Consider the following 25485-nt stretch of genomic DNA (forward strand, 5'->3'; position numbering starts at 1 on the left):
CCAGGTTTGATCCCTATTTAATCAATTTTACCTGAGGAATTATACGTGTAATCTTATTGGTCGACCATAGTTTTGTCCCACCTCGTGCCTGTTTCCTGCTTTGGACCCACTTCACAGTGCGGATTTGCTCTATAAAAATCCCTAGAAAAGGCAGGCTCCTTGGCAACCCAGTCGGGTCTTCTTCTGTCTCTCCCTCAGCCACAGTCTTTCTTTTCCTCGATAAATATATTCTGCTCTTAACCTCCATTGTTCTTATAATTCATTCTTAGGTGTTAGAGAACACAAACTCGTCCGAGAAATCTAGCAAATGGGGACTTTCTTTCCCCTCTATCATTGAAAGCTTTAACGATTTGTGGTAGCAGCAATAAGAAACTAAGGAGCAAAGATTCTCTGCTGGTGACAGATTTTACCAGGTGTTTGTTTCCTCTTGTTTTTGTCTGAAAAAGTCACTAATTTGTCCCTATTTGGCAGGATATGTGTTTGTGTGTGGTTACAGAGTTTCAGGTTGACAAACTTTCTTCTTTCAGGGCTTTGTAGCAGGTTATGAAACAGTATGTACATGATGGCCATATTTTAATACAATTGTAAATATACATACATGTGTCAAGTACATATGTGTGATGTATATGTTGGTAATAGATTAGTGAAATATGTACACATATGCACCTAATGATCTGTAATGATGCACTGTGGTAATCTCTAGAGGCAGGTGGTGGGGGCTTCGTTAAGTTTTACTTTCTCACTTTTGTTTCCCCTGGAGCCTACACAGATGCCCCAGTGATAACCCAGACCCCTACCCTTGGCTCCTTTTTAGCAGAGAAAGGCTGTCAATGAGTGGGAGAGGGGAAGTTGACATCCTAGCGGTCCACACGTGGAAAATCAGCAAGCAGTTTCCTTTTCCTCTCTTGCAAGCAGCCTGATACTTACCAGGGTAAACCTGCTCCCCAGCCTGGGCTCAAAGCCATTGCTCCCCCTCACAGTCTGTAAGGACCCAGTGTGGATCCACCCTTCCGTGCATCTGCAGTGTTTGGTGGAACTCACGCGGGGCTCTAAGTCTTGCCTGGTCTCCAGGAACCACTTCCCAGGGCATTAGGGAGTGAAGTTTGGGATCTGGTGTCTGTAAAATATATAACTTCTCAGTGATAGAGTGTTTTTCTAGCCTGTATGAGTCCCTGGGTTCCATCTCACCGTGCAAAAACAACAAAAAATTTTCCTACCTGGCTGATAATAACACAACTTTTTTTTTTATCTGTATATATTTATAGGTAATTCTACTGATTTCTCTGCATCTTTTCTACATGGTCAATAAAATCACTATCTTTCCAAAATCTTATAACCTTTTATTTCTTTTTCTTAGGAACTCCAACATAGCTCTGAGTAGAAGTCCTAAGTGCAGGCACCTTTATTATCTTTCTTATGGGCACAGGTCAATGTTTTTTCACTATGAAATGTGGTTGCCTCTATATGTTTTTGTTGTAAATTTTTGTTGTAAATTTCCAAAAGTTTCTTTATGTTTCTAGTTCTCTAAGAGTCATTCATTAATGTTGAACTTTATTTTTAAAAAATAAATTTAAAAATCTTTTTCATCACCTATTCAGGTGAACATAATGATTTTTCTCTTTTGATCTTTTAATCTGTGATGATAATGACTGATTCTTTTCATGGTAAGATGAAGGTTGATCTTTTTTTGAAACAGAATGCATGTTATACAGGCTGGTCTTGAACTCACCATGTGACCCCGGAACTCTGTGTGATCCCCTCACTTCATGCCTGTAGTCACAGCTGAGAATTTAGGCAGGAACCACCATGCGCAGATCAGCCCTGAATTCTGAGCTGAATTGGCCTAGACATAATGCAGTACCACTTTTCATATTGTTCCACATGGTCTCCTAATTGTGTGCAGAATTTTTTCCCATCCAGATATTTAAGTGACAATTACTTGCAAGTTTCCTATTACCAAAACTATGCTGGCCTCTTAAAATTAATTATGGAGTGATTGCTGTTTTTATATTTTAGGGAGGGTTTATGTAAAACTGGAATTGTTGTCTTTAAACTTTCTTAGATCATTGTAGAAAATGTTTTATTACTGGTCCATTGGATATGATTATTTATAGAATATCATTTTCCTCTATGATTTGAATATAACTTTTAGTTCCTAAAGGTATAGAAGTTTGTCTAGTTGCCATTTTATTACTTGTTTCTCATGCATTTGCACCGCTGGGGCAAAGAACATAATTGGATAATATCATCCTTTGTACTCTGTTGAATATTTACTTTTTAATTTAAAATACCCAAATATATATTTTATGGAGTAAAAGCATCTCCACAAGATAGTTACTAGTTACAAAAGGCAACTTAGGAACTTTGCTGTGGGTAAACTAGTATATAGTCACTTTCCCAAATAAGCAAAGTCAGTCAGTAATAAATAAATCAATATGATATACCTTGTGATGTAATACACCAAAAAGGATATAAGGATCTTTCTATGGTATTTTTGCTAAAAACACATAATCTCAACCAAATGCTGAGGAAACATGAAACATTCTACAAATGATGAGGGAGAAAAGAGAGAAGGCATAATTCAATAAAAATGATTGAGATGGGTCGTATACACCCACCAATCTCCCCAAATGAATGTCACTATTCTATATTACTAACATGCAATAAAAGGGCGGGGGGACAAATGGAGGGAAGGAGGGAGGCAGAGGTGACAGAGGGGAGAGAGATGCTGCAAAATAATAGGCCAATCCTCTTTAGTAATAGCAACATCATGAGAGATACAGATTTAGGAATGGTTCCAGAGTAAATGAAATGGAAAAGGAATGAAAAGTACATGTAGTATATGATCCTAGGTTGAATCTTAGACAAGAATCATTTTTCTTCTGGCACGAGGACATGGGAGGGACAATGGATAACATTCAAATAAGATCTATCCATTGGAGCTGGGCATGGTGCTGCACACCTGTAATCCGAGAGCTCAGGTGCCTGATGCCTGAGGATCCTCATGAGTTTGAGGCCAGCAGGGGCTACACAGTGAGTTCAAGGCTGGCCAGAACTACATAGTGAGACCCCACCTCTAAGAGGCCATAGATTGAGTCATAATATTGTATCTGTTAATATCTTTACTTCGATGAATATCCTGTGGATGTTTTTCTTTTCAGATTTTTTAGTGAGGATTCTTCAGATAAACAGCCAGTGAAAAAGATGAGGAGGGATTTACTGTGGAAATTGGCTCACGGCTTGTGGAGACTGAGCACAGCCAGGAGAGGCCATCTACACACTGCACAACAAGGAATCCGGTATGTGGCTTAGTCTAAACCCAAAAGCTTGAGAACCAGGGGAGCCAATGGTGTAATTTAGTTGAAGGTGGAAGGTCCAAAGACCTAGCAGCCCCTACTGCAAGTCCCAGAGTCCAAATGCTGGAGAATCCAGAGTTCTGAAGTCTCAGGGTAGAAAATGAATGGCCCAGCCACAGAAGAAATACAATGTGCTTCTCCCATTCCTTTTTGTTCTATCCAGGCCCTCCGGGAATCAAATGATGTCCATCTAAGCGGTGAAGGTAGATTGTCCTTTCTCAGTCACTGGTTCAAGTGCTTCTCTGGGAAACACCTGCACAAACTCACCCTACAGACATACCTTGTTTTTCTGCATTGTGTTTTATTGTGCTCACAGATGATGAGTACAAATTGGAGGTCGGTGGGAACCTTGCATCAAGCAGGACCATTGGTTCCCTTTTCCAACAGCTCAGGTGATTGTCAGCATATTTTAGCTAAATAAATACAGTAAGTGAGTACATTGGTTTTTAGAGACAATGCTCTTGTACACTTAAAAAACCAGAACATAGTGTAAATATAACTGTTATCTGTACTGGGAAAACAATGCATGCAACTTGCTTTATTGGGATCTTCATCTGATTGCAGTGCTTTGGAACCGAAACCCTAGTATCTCTGATTTATGCCTGCGGTGCACTAGGAGCTACCTGTGAAATCCTTAATCTCATCAAGCTCATGCCTAGTTAGCCATCACAGATAGCTAATCAATTTGTTTCCATGTCATTTTACCTGGTGAAAGCATTTAGTACTGTGGATTTTCCCTGATTACTATATCTATCCCATAATTTCTAATATCTATTAAGCAGCAATCTGTCCTCTAATCTAATCTAACACTCATTTTATTGGTTAATGTGTTGAAACTCAGGGTTCATGTAGTGTTTTTGGTGATCTGTTTATTTTTCTGATATTGAGGGTAGCACCCAGAGCCTCACCTTAGGCAAGAACTCTACCACTGAGCCACACCTACACTCAAGCAACTGATGATTGTATTTATTTTGCAGGCGAATTGAGACAGGGTCGTACTATGTAGTTCAGGCTGGCCTTGAACTCGCTTATGTAGCCCAGGCTGCCTTGACTCATGGGATTCTCTTGCCTCAGCCTCCCATGCACCATCTGCCCTGGCTTGATGTTGATTTTAGATTGACATTAATTATGTCTAACATTAGCTTCCTTCTTTCCTCTTCTCTGAATTTCTTTTCAGCTACCTTGTACTTCAGGAAGACTTGCATTGGGGCAGAATTGGATTGCAAAGGGAGGAGATCACAATCTGGTTTCCATGTCATCTGAATTAGAACCTAAAACAAAAATAACAAAAACACTGGACATTTGCCCTCAGAATTGCAAGTGTGAGCTCAGAAAAGTTTCCTTCACACTCCATTCTCTTGTCCCAGCACCTTCTGTCTGTCACAATTAAGGCCTGGGCAGTGTTAGGAAAGTGTACAATTTCGGTGCAGAGCTGTCACCTCTGGGCTCAGGCTGGGCACAGTCAGACTGCTGAGAGTGCTCAGCTTCAGTGGGTGACTTCCCTGGTAGGCTGCCTTCAAGCTTCCACCATCCACAGCAGGGTGACCCTCTAGCTCCAAGGACGGTGAGGCCTGCTTCAGCTTGCTCTCATTGGTCAGGAGCTTCTCTGCTATGGCTTCAAGACTTTGGAGCCTACTATGTGCCACCTGCAATTGTTCAAGTAGGTCAAGGTTCTGTTTGCATAAGCTGTTGTTGCTTTTCTCTAATTTATTTATTCTTTGGTTGTCACAAAGAGAAGAGGAACCCGTAAGTTCTTGAAGCATGAGGCGCTCAATTTCATAAGCTAGTAACTGTTTCGCCATGTTGATTTCAGCCACCCAGTTGGTGGTCTCCTCCATTTGCACCAAACTCAGGTTTCACCAGGTAAAATGTGTTTTTTTATAAAATCCACTATGGCTCTTAGGTTTTCATGCTGCAGAATCCAGGGTTACGGCTTCCCAATGCCCTTAACGCCACTTTAAATACAACCTCTGATCCCGAAAGAAGATCAGATCAAAGGCTCTGGCTACACATCCCAGTGTAGAGGCTGATCCTGATCTCCCTCAGGTGGTTGTAGAGGTCTCCGTGGTAGTCATGAAGGAGCCTCCAGAGCTGGTACATCTGGACCTGTCAAATAATCCTGTCCAGCTGATACTGTTTCTGAGTCCCACGTCAAACATCACAATCAGAATCCTGGGCATTTTAAATGCCTCTTTCTCACTCGTATAAAGCAGCACAATGCCCACCTCAAAGCTGAGACCTTGGCAATATCCTACTTCCTGGTTGAGGAACCAGTAGGTTTTGAGAATGTCGTGAAATGCCAGCTGCCCTTCTCTGAGCTGAGCAGAGAAGTGTGGATGTGTTAGAAAGGTTCACCTAAGGTCAACAAGCATCCACGATGCAGGGAAGTGAGGTGTTTAAGAGTCTTTGTAAGACACTGTTTAGCTGCTGGGAAATGGGTGTTTAAGGTGAAACTGCTCATTCATGAATTTCCAGATGTCAACCTGTGATGACATGTACACCTTGCACAACATCCCAGTGCATTTCTTCCATATCTGACTTCATTTTTGATCTTCCTGGAGTGCTCAGCATTTTACCCACACTATAGTTACTTCTTTAAGACAAGGAAGGATTCCTTGTCAAGGAGGTTAATTGCAAACCATTTCTTCATGCAGTTGGTCAGCCAATCATTCTCAGAGGTTTGTGGCTTCTGATTTCCTTCCCCATCCTAAGCAGCAGTATCTGTCGAAGAACAGCATTTTTCTGCAGCTCTTGAATTTACCTCGATGTCCTTTTCTTTATCTCTGCTACAGGGCGAAAGGATCCATCTTCACACACTGGCTCCAAAAGAGATAAGGGAAGATCTCCTCCTCCTGAATAATCTTCAGGGCTTCTGCAAGGCAGGCCACACTAAGGAATATTTGCTGCAGTCCTTGAGTGCTGCCAGTCATCACAGGGATCCTGCTTTGGATTCAAAGTCCCTTTGGGGGTTCATAATATCAGAGGTCTTACTCCCATCCACAATAGGTAGGACTTTAAGAAAATTTGGCACAGAGGAGAAAAAATGAATTTTTTTCCACAGGGATTTACTCTATGAGATGCTGTTTGGCATAGCATTCTGGGTTTGTCCTCCACTGGAATTATGTTTTAGGTGCTTAAAAAAGTTTGGCAAGGAAGTGGAGCTGTTAGGACAGGAGGAGGGGCAGACAGCACTTAGATTCCTCACAGATGGGTGGTCCACATTCTCTTCCTTCCTTTTTTGTTTTTTTTTTTTTGGTTTTTCTCCGGTACCAGGAACTGAACTCATGACCTTGCGCTTGCCAGGCAGGCGCTTTGCCGCTGAGCTAAATCCCCAGCCCCTTCTTCCTTCCTTTTTGGAAAGTATCTTCGTGCTTCCTGAGCAATACTTCCTAAGTTTTCTTGAGGAGATTCCTAGAGAACCCTGAGCAGGGAGGGCCTGGCATTGCACAGGAAACTGCCTCAGGATGCTGGCTTGCCTGCTGAAGGCCTGCTGGGGTGTGAGAGTAGCAGGCTGCTCTGTGAGTTAGGTCATGGGAGAAGCCTTGAAGGTGCTCTGAGAGATAGGTAAGGGCTCCTTGGTACCCATGGATGGTTCTTTGCTGTTGTCACTTACTGTACGAGACACAGATCTGTCCAGATCCACACTCGCAGAGTGTTCCTGCAGGCCTCTGGCTTCATTGCCTTGGGACAAATTACTTTCTAAGGACTCTGTTAAAGACCTCTTTGCTCTGTTTTTCAGCTTATCTAGTTTAAATTGAAAGGCACTGGCTGGTGATGGATGGTCACTCTGCTGCAGTCTGCGGTGTCTGCTCATCTCTCCCGTCGGGAAGTACTGTCTTCTTTTTCTCTTCAAATTAACATCCCAGAAAAGAAATAATTCATTCTTTTGCAGCTCATTTCTTCATTTCAATTTCTGCACCTCCTCCAAACCAGTTGTCTCCTCCGGATCAGTCAGCGTCCCTCAGGTGCTCTTGGAGCTCTACTGTGATTTTGGCAGAATTCATTCCCATGTCCTCTGCAGAGCTTGTGCAGGCCCTGCAAGGGGGAGGCCTCACCCAGCTGATGGCGACTCAGCTGCCTGCCTTACTGGGGCCACCATGGAAGTCTGCTCCAGGGTCATCATAGTTTCATCAAGGATTGCTCAGTGTGCACACTGCAACACAGAACAGACAACTAAAAGCTGCAAGGCCTGAAGGTGCCAATGCTGGTTTTTTTTTTTTTGGTTTTTGAACCAATGAGGTAAAGTTCAGATGCCAGGCTGGTTGTGAGGAGAACAGTTTGATTTTCCTCTGTATCCTTTGGCTGCAGAATATGGTGTCCACGGATCAAGTGTTTCTCCAGGTGTTGAGGTCGTTTTTCATGAAGGAGCCGCAAATCTGCAGCTGCACATACAGGCCACTGCCCTGGACCTCCCTCCTGCAGGCTAGGTAGCTCAAGCCAGGGTGCAAGGACAAGGACTTGTGCCCAGGCCCACAGGCTGGTGCCTCCACATAGGTCACACCCCGGGTGAAAGGACAATCTCCGTGGGGTTCTCATGGCAACATCCTTGGATTAGATTCCTTGAACGGATCTGAACAGGTTGATGTTGATCAGGGCTGGCCGGGTCTTCTTTTCGCTCTAGTACCATAACTTGGTGGCTGCAGAAAACCACCTGGAAGTTCTTGGCGAAGGTGTGGTGGACCTGGGATGCACAGCGCAATTCCCTCTTCCCGGAGAGCGATCTTCCAGCTCTGGTGAGTGAAGCTGGTGATTTCTGGCATTTTTGTTTTATCCTAGCCTTTGGACACAAAGCAGACACTCTGCTGGGGACAGCATCCTCCTTAATCAGACATACACAGTAGCTTGGGTCATAACTGCTGTGAATTCCTTTGCGAACAAGCTACCGCTTACACTCAAAGATGTTGGAAATCCTCCCTGGGTCATGTTTGCATCTCAATCCAGAGAGGGCAAGCTCCCAGTCAGAGGACTCCCCGCTGAGCCTTCACACCTCCAGGACAACCCCAAACAGCAGGGGCCCCGTGGTCCCACAATGCACTAGCAAGGGGCCTAGGGAAACACTTGCTTCTTTGCAAGGAATGTTATTGGTTCCATGTCAGCAATGTTCCGGAGGCTCAGCAAAACCTTGCCACTGGTTTTCTACTTTCCACCGGGCAATCCATATTACAAGCTTCTGATGTCGACTGCAGCTTGGCTGGAAGAGGGCTGTGCTCACTGTCTCCTGCCTCTTCTCTTGGTTGAGGACCCTAAGGTCCTGGGGGTAGCAATAGGTACCTTGGCTGAGGGAGGGGCACTAGCACAGGGGGATGGGTCAGGGAGAGGCCCCAGTTTCCTCTTCCCAGGCAGGGCGGAGCAAGGGAGCTGTGGCAGGGAGTAGCGGATTGTGGCCTGGTGACCCTCCCCACCCCTCACCCTCTCTCTTCAGGCTAGGAACCAGACCTGGGAGCCACGGAAGAGAGACAGCTGTTGCAGTAGAGGTCCGCTGGTCTCCTCCTGCCCCTACTCATCCCTCTTTTGGAAGTTTTAAAGTTACAAATTCTGATTTCTCAATGATTACTTTGTGAGGACGTGGTTCCTTTTAGGTAAATGTCCTATTTCCGTGTGCCTGCATCACTGGCAGCAATTCTTGTGTGGTCCTTGTGATGTCTGCTTGGTCTGAATTGATGATCCCTGTTTCATTCCTGAGTTTGGTGTATATGTGGCCTCTTCTTTTTCCTTGCAGTCTTGCTAGAGGCTTACCAATTGTATCACCCTTTTCAGTGAAGTAGTTCTTTGTTTGATAGATTTTTCTGTTAGTTGTTCTGTTTTCAGTATCACTGATTTTTGCTCCTGTCTTTATTTCCCTCCTTCTGGTTTTTCCAGGCTTACTTTGTGCTCCTTTTTCTCCATCACTGAGGTGGGAGCTTAGAGATTCTTTTCTTTTCTCCTGTTAGTTTCTTATTGCTGCTACCACAAGTCATTAAAAGTCTCTATGATACATGGGAAAGAATCTCCCCACCTGCTAGTTTTCTGGGACGAGTTCATGTTCTCTAAAACTGAACAGTGAATTATAGGAACAGTGGAGGTTAAGAGCAGAATGTATTTGTTGAGGGAAAGAAAGCTTTGTCTGAGAGACAAAAGGGGACCCCAGTGGTTTGCCAAAGAACCTGCCTTCTCTAGGGATTTTTATCCAGTAAATCCATGCTGTGAGGTGGGTCCAAGTTGGGAAACATAGGAAATCACAAGTGGGCATGAGGTAGGACAAAACTCTGGTCAATGAATAAGATTACATGTGTGATTGCTCAGATCAAACTGATTAAATGGGGATCAAATGGGGAAGGCAGTCACATGGCACATGGCTGGAATACACCACAGTGGCTTTTCCTGTAGGAGGTCGAGTTAGTGACTCTTTCTGGCTTTCCAAACTGATAGAGACCTACTTAGAATACCAATCCCTGATGTTTATCCTTAGGGAGGAATGTGGGTGCATTTATTTTAGCTTTTGTCTTCAGGTATAGCCCACAGCTGGCGGTGTCTTTCTCTCCCACAGTTATGGGTATCTCCTCTTCCCCACTGGCTCCTTTGAGGGCCCAGCCCTATCTGGCTGCCTATAATATTTCTATGTAACTTAGTTGCCTACAACATTGATATTCACAGGTAGCATATTGTGCCTTGTGGCTGAACAGTGAATGGGTCTTTTTGTTTCTTTTTTTGTTTTTTGGTACTGGGAATCAAACTCAGGATCTTGCGCTGGACAGGCAGACGCTTGTGCTGCTGAGCAATATCCCAGGCTCTGTGTCTTTTTTTTTTTTTTCTTAATTGTTTGATGGAATATCCTTCCTATGCAAAAGGAAGAAGTATCCCTTTCATTTCTTTGATATTCAAAATAATACTTAGCAATTTACAGGTGTCAGACTCTGAGTTCAACAACCCCCTGTGTACTAGAAATATCACTGCTCCCCTAGTGATTTGAGGACTCTGAGACTCTACCCGCTTTCTCCACCTTTGTCACGTAACAAACTCCTCTCTCTGAACCCACACAGAGTGACTTTCTGAACAGCTCACCCTGAGTCACAGAGTCCTTTCAACTCTGTGGCTGGGGAGGGTGCAGAGAGAAGGGCTAAAGGAAATCTTGCCTTCAAGTATCTGGAAAGAAACACAATCCCTGAGCTGTCCCAGTCTTGGCAAGAGAAGACTGGGTACCTAAGGGTCAGAAATGGCAAGCAGGCACTCTTCAACTCTCTGTGAACAGTGTGAATGGGGAAAGGGATATAGCACATTCTGCCTCTTCCCACCTAGGAAAAGAGGAGCAAGGCAGGTGGTTGGGAAGGGAGAAGGAATGAGGGATTGCAAGCAAAGCCAGGAAGGAAAGGGAAGGAGAGAGAAGAGGCAGAGAAGAGGACACAGGATTTTAAACTGAGGCAATGTTTCCTTCTCTGGAGGGGGATAGGGTGGTGGTATACCTCTTGGTAGGTCTGAAATGTTTTATAATAAAAAATTAACTAATTTCTCTCATGGAGGTCTATATGTGATGTCCTGGAGTTCCATAGTTACTGGACACTTCCTTCCTTCTGGGGTGCTCCCTTCCCCCACAGGAACAACTAGACTTCACCTCTTTGGAACCAACAGAGACAGACATCCAGACCAGCTTGTGTTCCCTTGGCAGGGGAATTTAAAGTTCCCAACAGAGCACTACCTATTGTATCTGTCTTTTTGGAACATGGGTGTTTGATCCTAGTTTGAATCTTAGAGCAGAATCTTTTTCCTTTTGGCATGAAGGCATTTGTGGGGTGATTGATGAAATTCAAATAAGGTCTAATGGTGGAGTAATAATATTATATCAGTATTAATGTCCTGATTTTGATGACTGTCCTAGAATATCCTTATTTTTAGGAAAGTACTACTGAGGTGTTTAGAGATACGGGGGTGTGGTGAATTGTGTTGGAAAGTTGATCGACAGTCACCAGGGAGGAAGCCAGGAGTAAAACCAAATTTTCTGTATTTACACATAATGAAAGCTCAGACAATCTTAGTCAGGCATTGAAATTTCAATGACACTGACACTTGGAGAATCCAGGAACATTCAGACTGCAGATTTTTGCGGCAAAGTTAAAGAAATTGAACAACTGCTCTGACCTCCCTCTTTTGTGCTTTGTGTGAAATCTAGAAATAAGAGAAGGAGGAACCCGAAGGCTGTGGAGTTTGGACAGGTGGATTCCCCTGTGCACACAGAGAACTCCATCCTGACTTCAGAAATACACAGACGCAGTGGCAATGTGGTCAGTGTTGATGCCCAGACACCCACTTTTCCCGCCTAGGACCACACTGGAATGTGATCCCAGAGGCACTGGGCCATGTCCCTCTAACAACTGGTCAGGGTTAGGACCCCAGCCCAGCCAGGATGTGGGGAAAATCTGACAGATTCAGTCAGAGAATGAGAGACACTCATGTCTACAAAGACAGATATAATACTAGTGCTCTTCTGGGAACTTTAAATTCCCCTACCAAGGAAACAAAAGCTGGTCTGGATGTCTGCCTCTGTGGATTCCAAAGAGGTTAAGTCTAGTTGTTGCGATGGGAGAAGGGAGCACCCCAGAAGGAAGTGTCCAATATCTATGGAATTCCAGGACATCACATATAGACCTCCATGAGAGAAAAAAATTATTTCATATTTTATTGTGAAACTTTTCAGATCTACAAAAAGTTATACCACCACCCCATTCCCCACAGAGAAGGAAACACTACCTCAGTTTAAAAGTCCTGTGTCCTCCTCTCTGCCTCTTCCCACTCTCCTGCCCCTTCCTTCCTGGCTTTCCCTGCAATCCCTCTTTCCTTCTCCCTTCCCAACCACCTGCCTCGTTCCCCTCTTCCTAGAAGGGAAGAGGCAGAATGTGCTATGTCCTTTTCCCTGTTCACACTGTTCACATGCTGTTGAAGAGCACCTGCTTGCCATTTCTGACCTTGGGTGCAGAATTCCTGTCTCACAATACTCTCCCCAAGCATAGAACAAGAGGAAACACTCCCTAATCTTATGAAGCTACCATAATCTCTATGGCAAGAAACTGGCAGGTCATTGGCACTCAATTATCTGGATAAAATGTTCTGAACAAGTCCTGTGTTAGCATTCCATATCCAACAGCCTGTAGAAACGACAATGCGTCATGTCTAATGTGGTTTAACTCAAGAACTCAATGTTGCTTTCAGCATCTGCAGATCATTCAGTGCACACTGTCTCCATGCAGTGGAGTCACCAGGGTTTCCCTCTTCAATAGTGCTTGGACAGAATGGGCACTGTCGACCTGCAATATAGCTCTGCGTTGCCTGTTGCCCTTCGCCACCACCTTTTAGAGCCCCCAGACCCACCCAAAGCTCTGGAGGCCTTTCCCATGGAGTCTCTCCCAGCAGCCCGCCTGGACATCAGGACCGTGGAGTTTCCCTTGCAGGTGCACCACAACTACCACCAGGTCTAGGAGGCCACTGTACCCCTCAGATCAACCTGGACCTCAGTGTCTCTAATGTCTACTTTCAGCACAATGACCTGGCTTTGAGAAATCTGACTAAGTGTTTCTTCACAGTCTCATAAAGAGGGAGGACGTGCTGAGAAAATGATGAAGCTGCAGAACCAAAATGGTGGCTGAATCTTCCCTCAGGACATCAAAGATCCAGAGCTCAGCCACTGGGAAAGCAGGCTGCATGCAAGGGAGCCTGTGTTACACTTGGGAAGAAGTGCACATCAACCACTGCTAGAACTGCACAGATGGCCACTGATGACCTCCACTGTATGACTTCACTGAGACGGACTACCTGAAGGAGCAGGTGAAAGCCATCAAAGAACTGGGTGCCCATGTAACCGACCTGATTCTGCCCTGAATCTGGCAGGCTAGAATATCTCTTTCAACTAGCACCAGGTGACTTCCTGGTCCCCAATTTGGTGCATGCGTGAAATGGATACTTTTACCTTTTCTATAAGTTGTACTTAGAACATCCATTTAAGTTTTTTAATTCCACCCAATAAAGACTTTGATACCCCCAAAAGAAAATCTGTAAGTGGAGGTCATCACAATCGCATACTCACCTAAACAGATGATGAGCCTTTTAAAAACAAAGTTTCACATCCATTCACGACTCTCAGCAAATTAGAAGTGTAAACACACTTTGGAAATGGGTACAAGTGAAATTTGAATGAAAGCATACTGCAATCTTCCTGCACAGTGAGAAAAGACTGACATGTGCCCTTAACATAAAGAACATGAGAAAGGTGCCTACTGTCATCCTTTCTAATTGGTGCTGTGCTCAAGGTCCAAGCGAATAAGTTTGAGCAAAGAAAAAAAAAAAAGATTCTGCAGGCATAGTTACTTGATCATCCCTGTAGAAAAATAATGACCATTAGAACGAAAAAACCACTAGAATGACATTTCACTCAGAAATCTTTGGATGAGAAGCATTTGTATTATTATCAAACAAGTAGAAAGACTTTTTTTCTTGGTTTTCTATGCTGGGGGTGGAACCCAGAGTCTCACACAGGCTAGGGAAGCACTGTACCATTGAGCTACACCCTCAAACCAGTGGGGTGGGGGAAGGGGGAATACTTTCAAAGATACCATTTTAAATTGCCTGAAAAATAGAGGACATAGGAATAATAACTTAACAAGATATACAAGAAATTGTATAATTTTAATGTAAGACACTGAGAAATGTAAAAGTATAGAGCTACATTATGTTTATGGACTGGAATTGTAATCTCACAAAAGATGTCAGTGGTCTCCAGGTTAATGTATAAGTACTTGCAGTGAAATTGGATATATGTTAATAAATGATTGGAAATCAGAAAGATGTGGACTAAACTGTTATTTAAAAATTTCTGAAAGCATCAAGTATTGGAAAGTACTTAGAGCAAGGAGAATGTGTAGATACTGACATCATTAGGCATCTGGTAGACTCTACTTGGTACAAATGCTAGGCATATGAATCTCACTAATATAATGTTTATGGAGAAAGGCAAGCAAATAGCAGAATACATAGAGTATTGTCCCAGTTACTGACGATATGTGTGTCACAAATTACCCCATAATTCTGTGATAATCACATATCCTGAAGGTGAGAAACACACACAGAGCACAGAGGGTAAACCCTATTTCTCCTCCATTTCCCTTCAGCTGGGGTGTTGATGTCTGGGGCTGGAGTCACCCACAGGCTCGCCTGGGGTGTGTGGGTGATGGTGGACAGATACAAATGGCTGGTGTCCTTAGGTCTCTCTAGCCTCTCCCCTCACCTTGCTCCTCAGCCCTGCCTCCACTCCTACCTTGCCTCTCTTCTCACCCCTCTACTCTTCCCTCAGCCTGTCCTCTAGTGTCTCACTTCCCCCGCCTCCCTCTTCTCCTGGCCGCACTTCCCTTGACAGTCACCTCTCCCCTGGCCTGTCTGCCCCCACCTCTTACCTCACCTCACCTCACCTGCCTCTCATTTCCAGAGTAGCACAGCTCTCTGCTTGCTTAAACGTGCTGTTTGTAGCTGAGGTCCCGGGTGCCCACCTGCAGTCCTTGGTACTGGGGAGACTGAAGATGAACCATTAAAAGTTCCAGGACAGACCAGAGAATCTAGTGAGACCATTTACCCAAAAAAAAAAAAAGGTTCCAGCAGGGAATGGGTGACTGCCTCGGCAAGAGCAGCCATCTTTGTACAGCGGAGGAAGCCTGGCAAGGAGTGGGCGGTAATACTCAGTTAATGGCATCTCACGAAGGCAAAGAGAGAGAAAGGGTGACTCACTCAGGAGTGGCGGGAAGTGGGTTGCACCTGTTGGATTCCCCTCTGGGCCCCGCCCATTCTCAGTGTTGGCCAATCAGATGCACACTTCCCAATTACGGCGCGGGAATTTTCTAGAGCGCCCATTGGCCAATAAGAGGGAACAGCGGGGATAAAACCCGCTGAGGCAGAGGCGCCACACTGCAGAAAGCAAGAGGACAGAGAGAGGAAAGGTCTCAGTTGCACTCCCGCTGCTGAGAAGAGGATACAAACAGGGACTCCGCCGTGGCATCTCCAAGTAACGGAGTCCACAAAGATCTCAGGCCACCGGGCACCTTCACTACTGGCTGGGTCGTTCCGGAGCCGCCGCGCTCTCTTCTAGCCAGAGGTGCGCTTGCGCCTTCAAAGATCCGCCTTTCCCGGAGGCTGGCTGAGGGTAAGTTATTGCGGCTGGATCCCCATCTTCCAGCCTCAGCGTTTTCTTGCCAGTGATCTTCTCAGACCGGGGGCGGAGGCTGCCAGCAAAGCCTTGTCGCTCTCTGGGAGACCCTGGCTGGTTTTTCCGCCCTTCTGAGAATTTTGACTCTTGTCTTCATAGCTGCTTCTATGAAACCTCAGACCAATAAGACTTGGGAACCATGGACTTGGTAGCTTGGGGTGCGAGCAGGAAGTCTGAGTAGGAGGTGGAGCTCTACAGTCCTCCCCAAGATATAGTTAACTGGAGAAAAATCTGATGCGCTATTATGGGAATTAATTTGAGTGTGGCAAAATTCTTGCATACTTGATCACATGACCCAGGAATGCAGCTTTCAGATCGTTCTCTTTCTCTCTCCCTATCTCTTTCCCTCTTTCATTCCTGAGAATGGACCGCAGAGGAGGTGCACTACACTGACCTGTGAAGTCATTTTTGAAGGTACTCTGAGATGGATCCCAGCATCTGTCAAAACTAATATGAGAAAGGAACATCATAGATGCAAAAATATTAAATTAAATATTAATGAATTGAGCTATGTACTAAGGAAGAGAATGACGGTGTGTGCCTGTAGTCCCGGCTAGGCAGGAGGCTGAGGTAGGCGGATTGCTTGATCCTGGGAGTTAAGAGTTCATTTGCTTGTGAATGAATGGAGGAAGAAATGGAGGCAGGCAGTCTTCAATGCTTTGATTTCCCTTATGAAACATTTAAAAAAGCAAAACGCAGACTGAGTGAACTAAAAATCAAAGGTCTATAGTAACCAAGCAAGTTCCCACTCGAATAGAAGCCACATTCAAAAGTATAGGAAATTTGCCTGGGCTATATAGCTCAGAGGCACAGCACCGGCCTGGCAAGCTGAAGCAAGAGGAAGGTTGTTTGCAGTTCCACTGCATAAACCAGCAGGGGGCAGAGTAATCCTTACTTATCATGTTCTATCCAGTCTGGGGACTGACTGTTCAAGCATTGGTTTCTTTAGAAAGTAATTAGTATCTCAGATGAAACAGACCCGCATGAGTAACAAACGGACTGTCACTGCTTGTGAAAGCTCCAGGGAAGCCGAATCCACACATGCCTAGGTTAAGAGAAAGTGGGGGAAATATCAAGACATTCCAAGGCAGCCAAGTATTAGGAGGAATTAAGAAAGTTACATACAGCATAGGCAGGATGAATGCTCAGAAAATCCTGACAAGACCTTACGCTTTCACCATGGGCTGATCCCTGGAATCAGAGTATACGCAGATAATCAGTCCAGGACTGCCTACTGTAACAGACTGGCTGTTTCTTTAAATGCCCAGTTTTCAACAAAACCTAACAAGGCATCCAAAAATAGGAAAACATGGCCCATGAAAAAGAAGAAAGGAAATTGCCAGAGACTGTGTCTGAGAAAAGCAAGATCTTGGAAATATTAAACAAAGACTTTAAAATACGTGTTTTGATATTCCTATGCAGGAGAACAAAGGTAGACCGTTTCTCCTACCAAATATACAAGTCAACTCAAAATAGATTAAATTTTTAAATGTAAGGCCAGAAACTGAAAAGTAGGATAAAACTTCAATGACATTGGTGGACAGTCCTCTTTTTTGGCATACTGGGAATCAAACTCAGGCCCTCACACTTGACAGGCAGGTTCTGCGCCGCTGAGCTAAACCCCCAGCCCCCAAATGACATTGGTTTGGGCAGTCACTTTTTGAATATGAACCAAAAGCACAAGAAACAGGGAAATAGACAAATGGGATTGTGCCAAATTAAAACAGCACTGCATATCAAAGGAAACAATCTCACGTGTAGGAGAAAACCTTACAGAATAGGAGAAAATCTTTGCAAACCACATTCTGATAAGGGATTTGTGGTGGATTGACAACTGGTGGTCAACTTGTAACACCCAGTTGAGCTGAAACAGTGTGGTGCTGGGTGTGGGAGGCCCACCTGAGGGTTGCTGCCAGCACTATACATGGTAGAACTGGAGAGGAAGAAGTTTGAAATCTGTTGGGAAGCTGTAGGGAGCTTTCAGTTTTCCTGGAGGAGCTTGCCATAATTGCTTTCCTGATGAACTCAGCTATTCTTATCATCAAAGGAGCTTGGGACCTTACTGTCACTGAGAATGGCTAGATTTCACTTTGGGGGAGCTCTGGTCCTCACTTTAAGCATCACTTCCTGGCTCCAGAGGGGAAGATGGTGCACTGCTCACTCCCCTGGAGATGCTTGTCGCGCTGGCTTTCCTGATGGGAACTTGGCTGTTCTCATCATCGCAGGAGCTCAGAACCTCATTGTTGCTGAGGATGGCTGTGGTACCTTTCAGGGGAACTCTGGTTCTTACTTTGAGTGTTAGTTCCTGGCTCCAGGGCAGATTCCTCAGCTTGCTAGTGCAGATCCTTCATCCACTGGCACAGATTTTGTAGCTTCCACCACTGTCCTTGGGGCTTTCCCAGAGCAGATCCGAGAAACAGGCCTTCATGAGGCATTGTCAAGGGCTCTTGGCCTCCAGTTGGACTTGTGGGGGTCATTGGTATGGGCTCTAGGTTCAGCTGCACTCATGTAGGACATTACCATGGAATCCAGGACCTCAGCTGTATTCTTTGGTTTTTAGTCTGTGGACAGATTTCCTGCACTTTTTTTATATGATGTTATGGGTAACTATTATAAAATAATCTTAGAATTAAGTGTCCTGTGTTGTATTGTTTCCTCTTGCAAAACCTCACACTACAGCAGGATTGATATCTACAAATATATAAGGAACTCAATAATAAGACAAAACTTAATTAGAAAATGGGGCAAAGGCATGGTGTTTTTATTCATCTTACCTGTAAGTGAGAAAAAAATACCTGACATCTTTCAATTAATGGAAGAGAAAGTTATTTTGGCTCCGAGTTTCAGGGGATTTGGTCCATGGTCCACTGGCTCCAAGGCAGAACCTAGAGAGTCGAAGGGATGATGGGGGAAAGTGGATCACCCTGTTGCGGTGCGGAAGCAGAAAGAGAAGGGAGGACACAGGGACAAGAGTGCGTACTTCTACATCATATCCATAGTGGCCCACCTCCAGCCATGCATCCATCAATTTCTAACAGCACATTCATCTGCTGACCTCATCAATGGATATACTCCCTGGTAAGTATTGCACCCTCATGTTCCATTCCCCTTCCAAACACATGAGAGTTTGGGATAATTTTTAGACCTAAATCATAACTTTCCACTTTTGGCCCCCCAGGAAGCTTATGTCCATCTCATTATGCAAAATGCATTTAGTTCATCTCTAAGAGTTGACTGTCTTCACAGTACAAGCATTGCTGAAAATTCCAACTTCAAAGTCTCCTCTGAGAATCAAGGCAAACTGAGCTGTGAGTCCTGGTAAAACTCAAAAAGAAAGTTAAATATTTCCAGCATAAAATGGCACAAGATTCCAAAAGGTACGTACAGCAAGATAGAAAAGAAGTGGGCCAAAACAGGACCAAACTCAGCAGGGCAAATATTAAATTCCATAATTCCAGAGCCAGCACCCAGAGAGGGTTGTGATGCTGTGTGAATTCCACGGAGCTTGGGCAACTCTGTCCCTGTGAAATTGTTGGTCACATCCCGTACGGTCTCTCATGAGTTGGTTCTGCTCGCTGCCTGAAGCTTCCCTCATCAGAGATTCCACAGTCCTGGTTTTTTAACTTCCTAGGGTCAAGCCGGGCATGGTGGCTCATGCCTGTAATCCCAACACTCGGGAGGCTGAGGCAGGAGGATCATTGTGAATTCGAGACCAGCCTGGGCTACAAAGTCGCTCAAGGCCAGCCTCAACTGCGTAGCGAGACACTGTCTCAAAAAGACAAAAAAAAAAAAAAGGGGGGTTGGGGATTTAGCTCAGTGGCACAGCGCCTGCCCAGCAAGAGCAAGGTCATGAGTTTGATCCCTGGTACCGGGGAAAAAACAAAAAAACAAAAAAAATAACAAAAAAACCTTCCTAGGGTCTCCATTGCACTTTTGGGTTATATTCCTGGCTTCATGTATTGATTTAAAAGTGTGTCATTCCTTGCCAAGCCTCTTGGGCCTTCCCTTGATATCTGGGGAGAAACCTCCATGATTCCACTACTCTTGAGTTTTGTATGCCTGAAAAATCAGCACTATGCGAGTGATGCCAGGGTCTGCTACCATGTCATGCAGGAGCTGGCTTCCTTGGATCTTGGCTGCAGAGGCCTGTGAGTGTGGGGATGGCTGAGAATAGTGTAATGAAACTGAGGGAACCAATACCCTAGGCAGACTTTCTGAAACCAGGGGATCTCTAATCAAATGAAATCTTTCAGTTTTTACTCCTCGAGCCTGGAAAGAGTGGGGTCTGAACAATTCCTCAAATGCCTTCCTCAAAAGCCATGATTTATATTTTTCCTATAATAAATAATTGGGCTTCATTTTACTGCTAGTGTTTTAAGCAAGCCCTCTGTCCTTTGTCTCAACTTCACAGGGATTTCCTTTCTGGCCAAGTTGTGCATCATTCAGCTCTGCATTTTGCTCCTGATTCTCACTGTAGGTCCAACTAAAAGCAGCCAGCAATATCCATGCCACAAACTAGTTGCTGTACTGCCTTCAAATTTCTTCCCCAGTTTAATTATTCCACTGTCCTTAATCTCAGTCTTCTTCGAAGTCCCGGGACATGGGCAAAATGTAAACAATTTTTCTTGTCAGAGAATAACACATATACACAGAGAGAGTCTCCAGACCTTGTTCCCAACAGAAAATTTCTTGGCCTATCCACTACTGTCCTTATACCCATCAGCATCCTGGTCTCCTTAGCAATGACAAGTATTGCATGCAAAGCACTTCTCAGAAAAACATAAGATTTCTGTAGCCTGCATTTTCAAACCTTTCCAAACTCCTCACAACTCAGTCACAAAGGTTTCTGCAGAATATGGCCAAACACAGTTACAGCGGTGATCCCACTTCTGGTACAATTTTTTGCATTACTCATTTTCCCATCACTTATGTCACTGGGACATAATACCTGATATCTACAACTTAAAGGAGGAGTAGTTTACTTTGGCAAAAAGTTTCAGTGAGTTCAGCCTCTGGTTTACAGACTCGATGGCAGAAACCGCATGTTAGAAGGGGAAGCAGAAGTAAGGTGCTCACATCAGGGGAGCCAGGAAGCGGAGAAAGGAAGGAGGAGGAAGGAACATAAATACACCCTTCTAGGTCACAGTTCTCATGGCCCACCTCGGATCTGGCTCCATCTCCTAACAGCACAGTCATCTACTGATCTCTGAATGGAGGAATGTACTGATGAGCACAGCACCCCAATGATCCACTCACCTTCCAGTCACATGAGATATTTGGGGACACTCAGATACAGCCATAGCAAGCACTTCTCAAAGAAGTCGTATTAGTGACCAATAGATGTTTGAAGAAAATGCTGAGCATCACAAAGCATCAGGGTGATACAAACTACAATAATGGCAAGGTATGACCTTCTCCAGTTAGAATGGCTGCTATCATAAAAGATGAAAGGTCAGTATTGACAAGGATGGGGAAGAGAGGAAACCCTTGAATACTGTTTGCAGAAATGTATATTAGTACAGCTATTATGGAAAACAGTATGGAGGCTCCTCAAAAAACTAAAAAATAGAAGTATATGACCCAACAATTCTATCACTAGATATATATCCAAATGAAATAGAGCCAGTATCTCAAAGAGATATCTGGACCCCCATGTTCACTTCAGTATCATTCAAAATGCCGAGTTATTGAATTAAGTGTTCACCCATGGGTGAACAGATGAAGAAAATGTGGCACACATGTAGAATGGGATGCTTTTCAGCCTTTAGCATGAAGGAAATCTTGTCAATTGCAACAATATAGGTAAACATAGGGGATGTTATATTATATAAAGTAAACCAAGCACAAAAAGACAAATGCTTCACTGTCTTACTTATATTAGCAGTTAAAGAAGTTGAACATTTAGAAAGAGAGAGTACAATGGCAGTTACCAGAGATGAGAGAGTGGGATGGGGGAAATGATAGTGAAAGGATGAAAAACTCACTTATACAGGAGGAATAAATAGAAGAGCTCTATGGTATAAGATAGTGACTAATAACAATGCATTGTAATCTCAAAAAGTCCTAAAAGAGCAGATTTTAAGTGTTCTCACCACGGAAAATTATTATATGTGGGAAGCGATACATATGTTACTTGCCTTTGTCTCATCATTCCAAAGCATATTTATAAAGCATATTCTACAAAACTCAAAAAGCATATTCTACATTATAAATACATACACTATTATTTCTCAGTGAAAGAACAAAAACAATCAAAAACCCAGCCACTGTCTTAAAATTGTTCAAAGGGTTAGAGAGAGAAAAACATATATGTAGTCCCAGCTACTCAGGAGGCTGAGGCAGAAGGACTGCATGTTCCTGGTCAGCTGAACAACATAGAAAGACTCTATCTCAAAGCAGATGAAAAATAAAATAATGAGCACCAGAGAAAATCAGGAAAGTCATGTGTGAGAAAAATGAGATTACTAACAAAATGTTAGAAATTATACAAAAGATCCATAGATGCTATGCAGCTAAAATATACAATAACTGAATTGAAAAATATGTCAGTGATTTTAAAGACAAGACCTTTGGAAGTAGCCTGAGGAGAAAGAAAAGAATGAAGGAAAATGTACAGATCCTAACAGCCTTGTAGAATCATATCCAGCAGAAAAGATATGCATTATTTTTCCCAGAAGGAGTAGTGAAAAAGAGATAAATTATTTGAAGAGATAATGGCTGAAAACTTTGCAAATTTGATGAAAAATATGGCTCTACAAATCCAAGCAGGATAGCTCAAGAGAAGTACACTTATCATCTTTAAGAGAGGATCTTATTAATCAGAAAAATAAAAATCACTCAACATAAAAATCAATCACCCGGGTATTTTTCCAGAAGAACTGAAAACATCATACCACAGAGATATATGTGCACCTGTGTGTATAGCAGCACAATTTGTCATAGCTATATTTTGGAAACAATCCAAATATCCATGAACTGAGGAATGAATAAAAAAAGTGTGGTATTTTTATACAGTGGAGTATTACCTGGCTATAAAGAAAGATAAATTTGAGGCTTTTATAGGTAAATGGATGCAACTACAGACCATACTCATAAGTGAAATAAATCAGACTCACATGTGTAAACATCCTATTGCCTCCCTAGTATAAGAACCTGAAAGAGTAAATAAAATCTGAAGGGTACAATAGATATTGTGAAATGGAAAGAATCTGTTCAAATAGGAAGAAACAACTGGGATGAGGGAGAGGAGAGGAAAAAAGAAAGAAGGATGGGAAAAAATGTGTACATATATATACACATAAGATAGCTAAGATAATTGTACTACTAATTTCTATTGGTTTATTGAAAGCAGCAGTTAATGTGTAATTGTTTGATCAATCTTACATGCATATATCTGGTTATCTGAGCAACCACTTTTAAGATAACAATATGTAATATAACAACCAGTGTTAATTTCCTATCTATTTGAAATTCTGTATCATTTTATTATTTTTATGTTGTTTTGTTTATGCATTTGTTTTTGTTATTTTGTTTTTGTTCTTTTCACTTTAAAATGCAAAAGAAGAAAAAACAATGTGTGTGTATATACAAGGATAGCTGAGATAGGTATACTGTGATATCTTGGTTTACTGAAAGGAAAAGGTAGTGCTTAAAGTTTTTTTCTTGACCAAATTTGCGTGTTTGTATCTGGTAATCAGAACAACTAATTTGAAGACAACAATATGCAATATAACAACCATTGTTGAATTCCTACCATCTTCTTTGGTGAAACTCTGTATCTTTTCCAGTGTTTTTTAAATTACTTGTTAATGTCTTTGTTTGATCAATCTTGCATGCATACATCTGGTGGTCTGAGCAACTTTGTTGAAGCTAGCAATATGTAGTGTAACAAGCATTGTTAATTCCTATCATTTTGTTTTGAAATCCTGTACATTTTTGTTTTTGTGTTGTTGTTTTTGTCTTCATTGTTGTTGTTTTGTTATTGTTTTTTCTCGTTAAAATAAAAAAATCTATCACAAATCTATGTTCATGGGTATAGAATACATAAAAATGCAATTTGTAACATAGGTAACAATGTGCAGAAGGGATATAGTTGTACAGTTTTTTCCTGTGGAATTAAAGTGAAGGTGCTATCAGGTTAAATGGATTGTCAAAATGTGTGGATTTTATATGTAAACCCTGTGCTGATCACACACACATGTGCACGCATGTGCACATTCATATGCATGCACATGCACACACACGTGTGCACATTCACATGCATGCATACACACACACACATTGGTAGAAGACTCAGGAAAATGAAATGAGAAAGGATTCAAAATATATCAGATTAAAAAAACAGGTAAAGACAAAGAAAGTCCAGAAGGGAAGAAATGAGTGATAAAGCAAGTCTTAAGTGTCTTGGCAAAAGTAGGAGCACTGGCATGATTATTTAATCATTTAAAATGATAATCTCCAGTGTCAGTTCACAGAATGGACCAGAGCAAGCCTTAATTGTGGTGACATTGTTGTTGTACAAAAATTTTTAGGTCAAGATTAGTAAAGGAACTTCAACCAATTTTCTTTACCTTTCAATACGAGATAGTACTTGTGAGCAAAATCTAATGTAAGGGTGTGGTTAAGCTCTACAGTGAGCAGAAGGAGGAAAGAAGTGTTCTGTAGAAATCAGTGCGTTTGCTGGTGATGCAGCTCAGTGGTAGAGCACTTACCTAGTGTGAGCAAGACCCTGAGCTTGACTCCCATACCTGAAAAAAAATCCCCAGCACCATCATAAAACAAGTGCATTAATCTACACCACATTTTCCTGTTTATTTCTACCCCCTGTTACTCTATAACCTATCTATTTAAATTTGAAATCTTTCTTAAACTGTAATTTTCCAAATTTGTGTTCATAGTTTGGTGCAACCTCGCTATAGACTTCGTGTTTAATGTGTTCTCCCCAAAATTCGAATGTTGAAGCCCTAGCCTATGTGGAGATTGGGGCCACAAAGGAAGTCATTAAGGTTAAATGAGATCGTAGGAGTGAGGCCCTGATCTAATAAGATTGGTGCCTCTATAAGGAGAGATGGGGAAACCCACTCAGGTCCCCTTCTGTCCCTCTCTCTGACAGAAGCTCTCTTTCCCCTAATAAATATAATCTGCTCTTAAACTCCGTTGTTCCTAAAGTTCATTATTTGATTTTAGAAAACACAAATTCATAATATTTTCCTACACATGTGCGTGGCCTACCTACTCCCTAGAGAAAAAGGAGGAAAAATGGTCAGAGTTGTGTTATTCACAATCAAAGTCTCTCACTCCTTTAGGGAACATCATTCTACCATACTTTTGTCCCACCTCATGCCCACCTAGTGAGTTCCCATGTTTCAAACTTCGGACTGCCTCACTTTGTGGTTTTGCTGTATAAAAATCCCTAGGAAGGCAGGGTTCTTGGCAACCCACTCAGGTCTCCTTCTCTCCCTCTCTTGGACAGAAGCTTTCTTTCCCCCAGTAAATATGTTATGAAGAGATGCCAGAGAGCTTGCCCCCTCTGTCTCCATGTACGCAAACTAGAAATGATATGAGAACACAATGCATTGGCAGCTACCTACAACTCTCAAAAAGTAATTTCAAATGGAACCCACGATGCTGGCAACTTCATCTTGGACTTCCTAGTCACTGTAGCTCTGAGAAAGCTGGGAGTACTGGCGCACACCTGTAATCTCAGCATTCAGGAGGCTGAGGAAGGAGGGTTGTGAATCTGGGGCCAGCGTGGGTTACATAGCAAGCTGAAGGACAGGCGGAACTACATAATGGAGCCCTTGTCTTTAGAAAAAAGGATTATGATAAATAATTTTCTTTACATCATGCAGTCTGTGCTAATTTGACAGTATAACCCAAGAACACTGACACAAGTATATGATTATTCTTCTC

General features: G+C 43.0%; 2 protein-coding genes and 2 pseudogenes across 3 annotated transcripts in view; 1 reads left to right on the top strand and 3 right to left on the bottom strand.

The window, feature by feature from the left end:
• Positions 1–4744: 4744 nt before the first annotated feature.
• Positions 4745–5210, bottom strand: LOC106146483 (TBC1 domain family member 1-like). The gene has a single exon (XM_013503417.1). The coding sequence runs from the start codon at positions 5192–5194 to the stop codon at positions 4760–4762; it is 435 nt and encodes a 144-aa protein (XP_013358871.1). The 5' UTR covers positions 5195–5210; the 3' UTR covers positions 4745–4759.
• A 166-nt stretch (positions 5211–5376) lies between these two features.
• On the bottom strand, positions 5377–6353 carry LOC106146330 (annotated as a pseudogene).
• A 15-nt stretch (positions 6354–6368) lies between these two features.
• LOC102013607 lies at positions 6369–7590 on the bottom strand (annotated as a pseudogene).
• A 7675-nt stretch (positions 7591–15265) lies between these two features.
• LOC102013933 (schlafen family member 12-like) overlaps positions 15266–25485 on the top strand; it is a 29549-nt gene continuing 19329 nt past the window's right edge. The window contains exons 1-2 of one of the 2 annotated variants that reach the window (XM_013503416.1): positions 15266–15510; positions 18421–18950. The gene's annotated coding sequence lies outside the window, so the exon portion shown is untranslated. The remainder of the gene's footprint in view (positions 15511–18420; positions 18951–25485) is intronic. The other variant, XM_013503415.1, reaches the window with a different exon arrangement.

Source organism: Chinchilla lanigera, unplaced genomic scaffold, assembly GCF_000276665.1.
Source record: "Chinchilla lanigera isolate Chin_1 unplaced genomic scaffold, ChiLan1.0 scaffold00080, whole genome shotgun sequence".
Lineage (NCBI taxonomy): Eukaryota > Metazoa > Chordata > Mammalia > Rodentia > Chinchillidae > Chinchilla > Chinchilla lanigera.

What these genes read in the sequence shown, in the direction of transcription:
- LOC106146483 (XM_013503417.1), bottom strand. Translation starts at nt 5,194, where the DNA reads ATGGAGGAGACCACCAACTGGGTGGCTGAAATCAACATGGCGAAACAG.